Below are 13518 nucleotides of genomic sequence, written 5' to 3'. Positions count from 1 at the left end.
TCTTTCTACCTGGAATGCTCTTTCCCCGTAGTATCCATGGCTGGCCCATTGTCCTCATTCAGAGCTCAGCTCAAGTTCATCACCTATTGAGAGAAACCTTCTTCAGGTATTCTTTGTAAGGCAGCAACCCTGTGCCAATCAATGCCTATTGCATTGACCAGTTTTCTCAATCATCATTTTCAATGGGAGGGATGGCAAGCAATCTGCTCTGATACTTTCACATCAACAAATATTTTCCAAGATCTTAAGATCTTGGTAAAGAATCCTAAACAAATTTGGACAATTTAAACCAGAAATTTAGCTGTCATTTTGCAGCAGTGGCAGACCAAGACTCTTCCTGAGATATGTATTATCTCAACACAACCTCTCCAGAGAATGGCCCCAACACATCAACACACACAGTTCTGTGACTAGCAGTTCACATATATTACTCATATTTTCTTACCTTCTGCACAATATCCCATACATCCCTGAGTGGGCTGTAGTAAGTACACAAAAAAATTTCCACAGTTTCTTACAGACACTGGGATTTGAAAAAGGCAGCAGTCTTTGGTAGCACTAAACAAAACCTGCCATGTAGCACAAGCTGTCAGTTGCTTGATCTCTCCAGGTAAAGGCAGGGTCTCTGTATCTCTCAGAGACAGCCAGATAGGAGCCTGTGTTCCACAGTGATTCATCTTTTGCAACAGAGAAAACAAAAGTTGAAAATCCAATTTATTTTCACACATGATAGATAAGTCAACTTTGCATTTTCTTCTAAATAACCCTTAAAATAATAAATTATTTAAAGATTCTAATAATTTGTACCCTACTATTAAAGTAACTATAGAATACTAAATTTAAGGTAAATTGCTCATAATTAATATAATCTTAACTCTTTTTTTTAAGATTTTATTATTTTTTTTATTTATGAGACACACACACACACACACACACACAGAGGCAGAGACACAAGCAGAGGGAGAAGCAGGCCCCATGCAGGGAGCCCGATGTGGGACTCTATCCCAGGACTTCAGGATCATGCCCTGGACTAAAGGCAGGCACCAAACCGCAGAGCCACCCAGGGATCCCCAATAATAATGTTATTCAATTTAAATGTATTCTATTTGTTACCTTTGTAAACAAGAGAAATTCAGTGTCAGATAACTTACTTCCATAGTGATACATCCTAAGATAAGTGAATCTGAAGTCATCTTAATACAGAGCAAAAGATAAACTCACCTTGGAGGTTTCTTCTAAAATTACTGGATATAGGGTATGTAAGAAGTTAATGCACAGTTCAGGAGACATCAAAAGTCAGGGGAGAAGGAAAAGATGTTCAAAATCTGGTGATGAAACAATGGGTTTGCAATTTGGAAAAAAAAATGAAGTTAAAGCCTCACTTGAAGTCAATTATCAAAATCATTTCCAGATGGAAAATGGAGTTAAATAGAAAACTGACCCAGGAAAAATAAGAGGAAACTATATAATTTGGGAAGGACCCAAGCACTTGCTAAATGCATGACCTCAGGCAAGGCACCCAATATCCTTCCCTTTTGCTCTAGGTGGATGGTAGTACCCACCTCACTGTGCTGTGATGAGATATAAGTATAATTATGTACATAACATAATTTCTACAAAACAATGAGTCAGTAACTCAATAATAATAATAATGCTCAATATTATAACTATTTCCATGCTTAAAAACAAAAGAAATCATAAAGGACAAGATTGATAGTTATGTTTAAATAATAGTTTTTAAAATATAAGAATAAGAAAAAGTATTTGTTAATAGCATTATATTCAGTGTATTGTTTATTGTCACATTATTATATTTCTTATTTTATTTTAATGATATAATATTATCCACTTAAAAACTCTTAAGATCAGAGATGGGTAAAATACGCAAACACATAATTCACAGAAGAAACATACAGATGCTTAATAATGAATACATGAAACTATTCAGTATTAGAAAAGATATTTTTATCTACTAAAATGAGAAATGAGCCTTATATTTTTTAAAAATAATCATGTATCGAACCTTCAAAAGGACATTAACCTTCACTAATTTTACTTATAAAAATAATCTAACTACACTAAAATGTAACAGTGATTTTTTTGTAGTAGTGATTTATATGCTAATTGCAGAATTATTACAGCAAAAGCCTGACTGTGCACACATGACAATGTTTAAATAAATATGGCTTATATATGACAGAATATTATTTTCAACATTAATATTAAAGAATTTTCAACAGTATAGGCAAATGCTAATGCTGTACTTGAAAACTGAAAACTGTACCTGAGAAAAGCATGTTATGCAACTGAACATGCAGCATGAACCTTACAGAACAATATGAAAAGAAGGAAAGACAGCAGAATGTTCATGGTAGTATGACTGTGTGAGTAGATGATGAATGAATGTTATGCTATAAACTGTCCATTATTCTAAATTTTCTATAATACACATGAATTATTTTAACCATCATAAGTAGGCATTTATCTACACAGATTTGTACAATCCTGTAGAGTTAAAGAAAAAAAATTCTACTAATTCTCCAGTTGGATGCTCTAAAGCCTTGGCTCAAGTAGGATGAGAGGGTGGGGGTAGGGAACACTTCCCCATGGAAGACCCAGCAAAATCAGTTCACCTTTACATTTATGGGAGGCTCTAGATACAATTATAATTAGTTCAGCCAAAGAAAAAGAACACAAATATTTAAAGATGTAGTGAATTTCCTCAAATTTTACTTTTATTTATTTATTTATTTTAAAGATTTTATGTATTTATTCATGAGAGACACAGAGAGAGAGAGAGAGAGAGGCAGAGACAGGCAGAGGGAGAAGCAGGCGCCATGAAGGGAGCCCAATGTGGGACTCGATCCCAGGTCTCCAGTATCACTCCCTGGGTCAAAGGCAGACATTCAACCCTTGGGCCACCCAGGCATTCCCAAATTTTATTTTTATTTTTATTTTATTTTATTTTATTTTTTCAATTTTTACTTTTAAATTCTGATTTAAAAGGTGGACTGCATGAATGAGCATAATATTAATGTTACTATTATTATTAGAACAGAAAACATGGCAATGCTCTTTTGCATTAATTCAATCTTGACACAAAAATAAATATTATAAAATAATATTTACTTATATTAAAGAATATAATTTATAATATTAAATAATAATATATATATTATAATAAAATATTTCAGAGCAAGAAATAAATGGATTGTAACATGATTCAATCCTCACATGAAAGAATATATAAGAAAATACATGTGTAGTTCTTAGTAGTTGAAATACCTCAACACATTTGGTGGGCATCTCGGCAGGTCTGTCAAAGATGAGAAATCGATACCATCCAGGAGACAGGGAATGGTCACATATTAGGTCTTGAAAGGGAGAATGCTGGAGGTGCATTGAGTCAAAATGCACACTTCTATAAGGGCTCTGAAGAAGCTGGTGTCCTCCAGGAGAGCATTCCTGAACTAGGATGGAAAGACAGGTGTCTCATGTGTATGTGTTTTCTTCATTAACATAATTTAGCCCTCAATTAAAATTGATTTCTCCCCCAAATTAAGCAAATAACCTACAAGTGCACATCATGACCATCTGAAATGTCAGGGTCTCTTAGTCAAAGACGACTTGCATTTTCCATAAATGCAATAAACCAATCTACAAACTGAAGAATGTTTGAGGTACTGTATTTCAAGAAATTTATTTTCATTTAATTTGGACAAGGAATACTGCTGATCACTGTTGAGTTAGGACTGTTAAAAAAAATAAATAAATAAAAAAAAGGACTGTTGCCACCTGAGGTCACAGACCCTGCAAAGACTCCTCTTGAGAGTGGCCTTCCGGATCTGAAAGCCATCAACGACCCTCCATGACCTGCTTTCCACATGACTCCCCAAGTCCCATCTCTGCCACATCTTGGAAATCAGTTCACCTTAGTAAATTAGTAAATCAGTTCAACATAGTAAATTAAGCTTTTAATGTCAATCTATTTTTTGCAAAATGCTCTCCTACTGAAGTTCCTTACATTCTTCAGTACAGGAAAGAATATAAAGTTTTCAAAGTTTTTTTTTTTTTTTAAAGATAAAGTATTGAAATCCACTTTATTACCAAGCACAGGAAAGGAATAGGGTGTAGGGGAGCAGTTTTGAAGGAGAAACAAGAAAAGACCCTAGAGAAAGGGAGAGTTCTGTAGTTTTTTTTAGGGAAGCCATTTTCTGAGCAGCACTTGACCTGGAAGATAGATACCTTTTCTGTCAAACCCACATAGGCAGATCATAGAGCTCTTGTCCCAGCAAGAAGAGAGAAACTGGGGTAGAAATATATCCTAGAAACAAATTAATAACAGCACAATAAATTAGAGATATTAATGTGCAAGTTGATCTCCTAAGTGTAGCTTATAAAAACTGTTATTATTATAACTTTGTTTTTTGTCATTTGTAGAGATAGCAATTAAACTGTACAAAATATAGTGTTCTTCAAGACAAAGTCTCCTCAAAGAATTTTTTGTAGTAGAAAAATTTAGGAATGAGCACAAAAGATTTCTCCTCCCTTTATCTCTTGCTCCACCAGTTTTCAACTTCCCAAGAAAAATGTAATCCAAAATGCTCTATTGACTTTGATGATCTCAATCTGTCAACACTAGATAAATATTTCATAAAATGTGTATGGATAGAACTCAGGGGATATATATACTGTCATTTCATTTAATTTTGAAATAACTCCAAGATACTCTCAATATCAGAACATTGTACCTGGTTGGAAACTTAGGAAAATATTTAAAAAGAGATTACCAGTGAGGTTTGCATGAATTATTGAAATGTTTTCTCTATCTCTTTCCTGCGATAGAATATTATCTTGGGAAAAAAAGTCACTAACTCCGTTTTTATTCTGTACAGTTTTTCTCCTTAATGTTTCTGTAGTGCTCACATTTCCTCTGACTCTGCACTTTGAATTATTGTTCACTAATCCAAAGCTAAAAATGTAATAAATGTAGTGGCAATCACAGCATAACATCAACAGTGTGTGGAAATTCTGAGGTTTAGAGCAAACAGTCAAAAAAGAATTCTTGAGATGTCTTTGGTGCAAAAATGTGGTTTTATTAAAGCATGGTGGGGCACCTGTAGCTCAGTGGTTGAGAGTCTGCCTTTGGCTCAGGTTGTGATCCCGGGGTCCTGGGATTGAGTCACCCATTTCTCCTTCTGCCTGTCTCTGCCTCTCCCTCTCTGTGTCTCTCATGAATAATTAAAATAAAATAAAATAAAATAAAATAAAATAAAATAAAATAAAATAAAATAAAATAAAAAATAAAATAAAATAAATAAAATAAAATAAAGCATGGTGACAGGACTTCTATGCTTTTGAGAGGGGGTTAGAGTAACTCTCTGAGTAATTTTGGAAGCAAGGTTTCTAGGACCTTGAGGGGGTTAGCTATTGTTAGAGAAAGGCCATTCATTACTGTCTACTAAAACCCTAGTCTTGAGACCCTGTAGATGTGTATCAATGGGCCATGTGCTTGGGGTATGATTGCTAACATGTATCTTGTGGGGCTAGAGATAAAGGAAGTTTCCAAAAGAATTTTTATATGTTAAAGGAGACTTACAGGATTGTGGGGGTTGGGTTAATATTAAGATAAGGTACTAGCAAAGTATTACATTGAAGCAGTTGAGTTCCTATAGAAAGGTCACTCTGCTTTTCTCAAGGACTTGTCAGTGGGTTTTAAGTTGTAAGGAAATTTTTTTTTAAGATTTTATTTATTTATTCATGAAACACACACACAGAGAGAGAGAGAGAGAATGGCAGAGACACAGGCAGAGGGAGAAGCAGGCTCCACACAGGGAGCCTGACGTGGGACTCAATCCTGGATCTCCAGGATCACGCCCTGGGCCGAAGGTAGGTGCTAAACCGCTGAGCCACCCAGGGATCCTCCAGGATATTTAATTTTTTCTTTTGCCTTTTTTCCCCACATCAAAACACTAAAGAACTATAAAATATTTACTCAGAAATTTTTAAAAGTTTATTTATTTTTAACATTTATTTTAGACAAAAATTCTTATTTCATATAATTAAAAGAACTCATATTTTGTATTGTTCACTTCATTTTTTACCAAAAAATCTGCTTGTCTTTTTTTTTCTGCTTGTCTTTTTAAAAAGTTCAAGGTCTCTGTAGAAAATTTAAAAATTTTATTAGCAATGAACAAGCCACACTCTTAAAAACCTAATTATAACCTTAACCCTAGAATGCAACATATAATTAACTAGGTGAGAATTATTAGGATGGTTTTGGCTCCCATTTGGAAATTTGGGGACTTAGCTTCTCAAATAATAAATAATATTTCTCAAATAATAAAAGAAAGCTCTACAATTAGATTATTACAATTACTCATTATTCAATTTCATGACATGAATAATATGCTAAGCTTTCTAGAAAACTTCCAATATAACTTTTCCTTCATAACAAAAGTACATATAGGGTTGCCTGCATGGCTCAGTCAGTCAAGCATCTGTCTTTAACCTAGGTCATGATCTCAGGGTCCTGGAATCCACCCTCATGTCAAGCTCCATTCTCAGTGGGGAGTCTCCTTCTCCCTCTTCCTCTCTGCTCTCCCTCTCTCTGTCTCAAAGAAATAAATAAAATCTTTCTTTTTTTCAGAAATACATAGAAAATACACATTAAAATTGACATTTCTATTTATTCTGTCTTCTTTTTTTAAGATTTTATTTATTTAAAAAAATATTTTATTTATTTATTTGAAAGAAAGAGTGAGAGAGCACAAGGGGAGCAGCAGGGGTAGAGGGAGAGCAGGGAGAGCGCGTCAAGTTGTAAAGTTGATACATAATGATACAATATGAAAATGGTTTTCTAGTTTTGTTTGTAGATACAAGATAATCTGTACCAAATTGTTTTCTAGTTTAACACAATAGCCAAGATTCTTTAAAATTCATAATTGGTGGATAAACAAATATGTTAAGAAAGTAGATAAATCATTGTATTATTAAAGGCAAAAATGCTTATTAATATCTGAAGACAGGTACTTCATAATATTTTCATTTATAAATATAAAATCTTTGGTATATTGCCCTATGGGAATTTCAAATATTTGTGGATTTTTAAAATTTTTATACCTTCCCTAAAGCTTCTGATATTCAAAATAGGACTATGAATCCTGCAACAACACAAAGGTTGAAAAGCAAGGTCAAATAGTGACTAGTTTGCTATATTACTTTGCCCTCTTTTATATCAAGAGGCAAAAAGTATGCCTCTTGCAAAGAATACAAATAGATTGAAAGTAAAAGTATGAAATATGCAAACAGCAACCACAAAAAATCTGGATTGGCTAAATTAAGATCAGACAAAAAAAAAACCTTTAAAAATGTTACTAGAGATAAGGAGGGGCAGTTAGGTTCAGTTCATGAGGAAGAAACTCAATTACGAATACACACACATGCACAGAAGGAAAAAATACGTACTTCAATGGTAATGGTTGGAGACTTCAACACTTCATTTTTTAAAAATAATTTATTTATTTATTTATTTATTTATTTATTTATTTATTTATTTATCTGAGAGAGAGAAAGAGCAGGGGCAAGAGCAGAGGGAGAGTTACAAGCAGACTCCACGCTGAGCATGCAGCCTGACACAGGGCTCAATCTCACAACCAGGAGATCATGACCTGAGTAGAAATCAAGAGTTGAATGCTTAACCAACTAAGGCACCTAGGTGCCCCACAATTCTCCATTTTCTTTTCTTTTCTTTTTTTCTTTTTTAAGATTTTATCTATTTATTCATGAGAGACACAGAGAGAGAGAGAGGCAAAGACATAGGTCGAGGGAGAAGCAGATTCCCTGCAGGGAGCCATTGCGGGACTCAATAGCAGGATCCTGGGACCACGCCCTGAGCCAAAGGCCGACGCTCCACCACTGAGCAAGCCACCCAGGTGCCCAATACTTCATTTTCCATATGAATAGAAAAACGGCAGAAGATCAACAAAGAAATAGAGCTAGAACAATACTATAAACCAATGTGATCTAACAGACATCTATAGAACACTCCTCCCAACAACAGCAAATAGAAGTTCTTTCGAAGTGCACACACAACATACTTCAGGAGAGACAATACGCTAGGCCACAAGATAAACCTCAATAAATTTTTAAAAAGATAGAAATCATGCAAAATGCGTTCTTTGATCACAATGGAATGAAATTACAAATCAATAGCAGAAATAAATTTAAAGAACTTACAAATAGGTGGAAATTAACCTAAATAATCAATGGGTCAAAAAAGAAATTAAGAAGGAAATGAGAAAATACATTGAAAAGATTAAAACAAAGATACAATATGTCAAATTTATGAGATGCTGCCAAATTAGTACTTAGATGGAAATTTATAGATGTATTTGCCTACATTAGATAAGAGTAAGATCTCAATGTAATAACTAACCTTGCACCTTAAGACACTGGAAAAAGAGGAGCATACTATGTCTAAAGGAAGCAGATGCAAGGAAATTATAAAGATTAAAGAGAAAATTAATAAAATTGAGAATAGAAAAACAATGGAGAAAATCAATGAAACCACAAGCTGGTTCTATGAAAAAAATCAACACAATTGGCATATCTCTAATGAGATTGAGAAAGAAAAAAGAGAAGACTCAGATGCCAGAATCTGAAATGAAACAGGAGGCATCACTACAGATTTTATTAAGGAATATTATTACAAGGGTGCCTAAGTGTTGGACTCTAGGTTTCAGCTCAGGTCATAATCTCAGGGTCGTAAATTCAAACCCTGCTTCAGGCTTTGTGCTCAGCACAAAATCTGCATAAGACTCTCTCACTCTGTCTCTCCCTCTGCTCTCCATTCTGTACATTCTCTCATTCTCTCTCTAAAATAAATAATATTTTTTTAAAAGAAAGGAATATTATTACAAGCTGGTATATGTCAATAAAGTGGATAAGTTAGATGAGATTGCCAAATTCCTAAAAAGACACAAATGACAAAACTGACTCAAGTAGAAATAAGCAATCTGAATAGGTTTACATCATGTAAAAATATTGAGTTAAAAAACAAAACAAGGGATCCCTGGGTGGCGCAGCGGTTTAGTGCCTGCCTTTGGCCCAGGGCGTGATCCTGGAGACCCGGGATCGAATCCCACGTCGGGCTCCCGGTGCATGGAGCCTGCTTCTCCCTCTGCCTGTGTCTCTGCCTCTCTCTCTCTCTCTCTGACTATCATAAATAAATAAAAATTTAAAAAAAATTAAAAAACAAAACAAAACACAACACACCCATAAAGAAAAGGCCAGATTCAGATGGCATCAATACTATATTCTACCAAATATTTAAAGAATAATACCAGTTCTTTACAAACACTTCCAAATAATATATAAAAGGATGGAATACTTCCAGATTCATTCTATGAACCCAGGATTATTCTTGATACCAAAACAAGAAGAAAAAAAAAAAAAAACACAAGAAGAGAAGACTGTAGACCAATGTATCTTTTGAATATGGATGCAGATATCTTCAGCAAGATATTAGTAACATGAATCCAGAAATTAGAAAAAGAATTATAACCATAAGCAAGTGGAAATTAAACCAGGTGTGCAAGGTTGATTTAAATTCCAAGAATGAATCGACATAATATGCCATACTGATAGGATAAAAAAAGAAAAATTCACAAGTGCTTTTTCAATAGACCCAGAAAAATCATTTGAAAAAAATCTAACACCTTTTTTTGATATATATACCCAACAAACTAGGGATAGAATAGAACTTACTCAACCTGACAATCTATTAAAAAAAAAAATTAATTAAAAGAAAAAGCAAGCCTCCAGTTAACATCATACTTAATGAAGAAAGACTGGATGCTCTCTTATAAGATTAGGAAGGCCCATTCTCCCTGCTTTCATTTAACATGGTACTTCAGGTTCTAACTAGGACAACTAGGCAAGATAAATAAATTAAAGGTACATAGAATGGAAAAAAAGAAAAACCATCTCTGTTCACAGATGATATGATCTTTTATGTAAAAATTCCTAAGAAATCTACAGACACAAAAGTTACAATGAACAAGTTTAACAAGGTTTCAGGATACAAAATCAAGATACTAAGTTTAATTATGCTCTCATACATGTGCAACAAACAAATAGACTGAAAATGAAATATTCAAACGATTCACTTATATAGCTTCAAAAGAACAAAATACTCAGGGATAAATTTAACAAAAGAAGCCAAAACTTACACTTTAAACACCAAAAAACACTGTTGAAGGAAATTACAGATCTATGTTAATGGAAATACATCTACATTCATGGATCAGAAGATTTAATGTTCGGATTACAATCCTCCCCAAATTAACATGAAGATTCATCAAATCACTAACAGAATACCAAATGACTCCTTTGTAGAAATTAGCAAACTAATTCAAAATTTATATGGAATTTCAAGGGACACAGAATAGCTAAATCAATCTTGAAAAAATATAGGAGGAATCATATTTTCCAATTTCATAATTTACTACAAAGCATCAGCAATAAAAACAGCATAGTGTTGACATAAGGATACACATAGGTCAATGAATAAAATTGGAAGTCCACAAATAAACCCACGTACCTACCTATGGTTTTCAACTAATTTTCGGCATGAGGGGCCAACGTCATTTAATGGGGAAAGGATAGTCTTTTCAGCAAATGGTGCTGGGAAAATTGGATATTCATATGCAAAAAAAAAAAAAATAAACTTAGACCCTTATGCTGTACCATATATAAAAATTAACTCAAAATGTACCAAAGACCAAAATACAAGAGCAAAAACTATAAAATTCTTTAAAAATATATTGGGGTAAATCTTCATGAAACTTTAGATTTGGCAACAAATTCCAAACTATGATAACAAAGCACAAGCAACAAAAGAAAAGATATATAAATTGGATTTCATTAAAATTAAAACTTCCGTGTTTCAAAAGACATTATCAAGAAAGTGAAAAGACAACCCACAGAATGGGAAAAAAAAAAAAACTGCAAATCACATATTTGGTAAGAGAATTGTATCTATAATACATAAATAACTCATATAACTTAACCCAATTTAAAAACTGTTAAAGTATCTGAGTAGTATTTCTTTAAAGAAGATATACTAATATCCAATAAACACATGAAAAATGCTTGCCATCATTAGCTACCAGGGAAATGAAAATCAAAACACAATGAAATGTCACTTTATACATAATAGGATGGCTAAAATCAAAATCTCAATCTTTACAAGAACATGCATGAATTAGAACCCTCGTGCACTTCTATGGGACTATAAAACAGCACAGCCACTTTGGAAAACAATCTAGTCCTCAAAAGGTTAAATAGAATTATTCCATGATTCAGTAATTCCACTTCTAGTTATACCTATGCATAAGAGAAATGAAAACATGTGTCCACATAAAAACTTGTACCATGATGTTCTGAGTAGTAATATTTATTACCGCCCAAATGTTCATCAGATGATGAATGTACATACAAAATGTGGTAAATACTTAGAATGGAAAACTATTTCACCATAAAAAGAGATGAAGTACTAAATATGGTACAATACGGATGAACCCTGAAAACATGCTAGGTGAAAAAAATTCAGTCACAATAGACAACCTGTTACTTGATTCCATTTATATAAAGTATCCAGAATAGGTAAATCCACAGAACAGAAAGTAAGATCAGAGATTGCTTACACTTGGAAAAGTGGGAGGAGAGGGTCATGGAGGGAATAGGGGATGGAAAGCTAGAGTAAGTATTTTTTCTCAAGGTGATAAAAATGTTCTAAAACTGATGATAGTGGTTGCACATATCTGTGACTATACTAAAAACCAGATCACTGTACACTGCAATAACTATTGTACACTGTGGACTATATTCAATAAAGTTGTCTGAAAAAAGTTTCATATTTTCCATTCCTCTCTCCTATCTCTATTAAATATAAAAAAGTTACCAACTTTACCATGATACGAGTTTAGAACCTGGTAAGGGTTAATATTTGGCTTCAGTAGAGAGATGATAAAGCTATTATGGAGAGGCAAGAAGGGGTTATGTGATCTATAGTCAACACTGAAATTCTCTTTATATATACTGGTCATTTTTTAAGAAATATTTTATCTAACCGCAATACATGCATATTTAATGTCATTACACGTATGTTGAACAGTTCTTCAGGAAGATCTAGTAAATCTGTAAGCAAATCAAAGAAGGTATAGACTAATGATACCTTTCAGGAAATAATATATTTAATATTCTTTAAAAAATGTTACATGGGCTAGTACAACTTGCTTTTTTACAGAGCAAATTTACCTTAGTAAAATAGATGGAGATCAACAAGATAATAAGACAAAATTATACCCTAAGCAATTATAAATGTTGCACATAATTCTTTTTTCGAAGTTGTACAACAGATTTATTTCTGAAAAATATATGGAAATTTATAATACAAGCATAAGCTACCTTTCACTTAATATCTTATCTACATATACACAAAAAACAATCAGGAAGCGCTAATTAACGTTTTAACTTCACTGCATTCTATACTATTCTTTGTCATGGATTAAAGAGGCAGGAATGGGGCTATTTTTTTTTTCTTTTTTGGGGGGAGGAGGGCTATTTTTTTCGTAGAGACCTCTTACAGGATCAAGAGAGATTCTAATAGATATACTAAAAAAAAATCATACACAAAACTTACTGATTTATTGTAGGGATAAAATGTTCATCAATGACTTATTTCCGGCGGTGGGGTGGGAGTGGGGTAGAAACCGAGCAGTTTGGAACCGAACTCTTTTCGGATAATGCGGATCCACTTGCAGCTGGGATGCCTGGCAGATCCAGTGAAAGTTTCTTACGGCAAATTAGAGAGCCCTCAGGGACCAGGATAGGAGGAGGAAACAGAGGAACAGCAACATGCATTGGCCAAAGGCTGCGGTCGGGGAGGAAGGAGCAGATGCGCAGGGGCGCTCCGCGAGTCACCCAGGGCAGCCGCGCGCCCCCGAAGGCCGGAGCGTGGCCCCGGGCTCCCTCCCGCCTGCGCCCTACCTTGCCGACCTCGGCCCGGGGCCAGGAGCAGCAGGGCCAGCGCCCAGACCCGGCCGAGCATCCCTGCCGCTGTCGCAGAGCCCTGGCAGCGGGTGCAGGCAGGACGCGGGCCCCTGTCCCCTCCTATCAGGGCTTTCTCAGTCCGTTCGCGCTCAGAGCGCAGGGTCGCCGCGGGTCCTCGCTCTGGGACGCAGCCGCCCTCCCGGGAAGAGCCGCGCCGGCCTTTCGCGCCTCCCCTCGGCGGCTGCAGCAGCCGGCGGAGCCACGCCCCCGGCGCAAAGCCACGCCCCCGACACAAAGCCACGCCCCCGGCGCAAAGCCACGCCCCGACACGAAGCCCCGCCCCGGCACAAAGCCACGCCCCTGGCACAAAGCCACGCCCCCGGCGCAAAGCCACGCCCACTTCCCCTCCCCGGGGACCCTTCCTGCGCTTCCCAGCTCTGGCTCCACCACCTTGGATCTCAA

The 13518-nt window shown here is 35.4% G+C and overlaps 1 protein-coding gene across 3 annotated transcripts in view; it reads right to left on the bottom strand.

Annotated features, from left to right (window-relative positions):
* The window catches only part of VWDE (von Willebrand factor D and EGF domains), a 97759-nt gene extending 84465 nt beyond the window's left edge, over positions 1–13294 (bottom strand). For 2 of the 3 annotated variants that reach the window (XM_072783981.1, XM_072783982.1), the window contains exons 1-3: positions 13054–13294; positions 3286–3470; positions 446–677 (exon numbers count right to left, since the gene is read on the bottom strand). In XM_072783981.1, the coding sequence (XP_072640082.1) occupies positions 446–677; positions 3286–3470; positions 13054–13114 (478 nt within the window). In that variant the 5' untranslated portion in view covers positions 13115–13294. Of the gene's footprint in view, positions 1–445; positions 678–3285; positions 3471–4245; positions 4325–13053 lie in introns of all 3 variants that reach the window. The other variant, XM_072783983.1, reaches the window with a different exon arrangement.
* Between the last annotated feature and the right edge of the window lie 224 nt (positions 13295–13518).

Source organism: Canis lupus, chromosome 18, assembly GCF_048164855.1.
Source record: "Canis lupus baileyi chromosome 18, mCanLup2.hap1, whole genome shotgun sequence".
NCBI classification, from domain to species: domain Eukaryota; kingdom Metazoa; phylum Chordata; class Mammalia; order Carnivora; family Canidae; genus Canis; species Canis lupus.
This window is presented reverse-complemented; position numbering and strand designations above follow the sequence as displayed.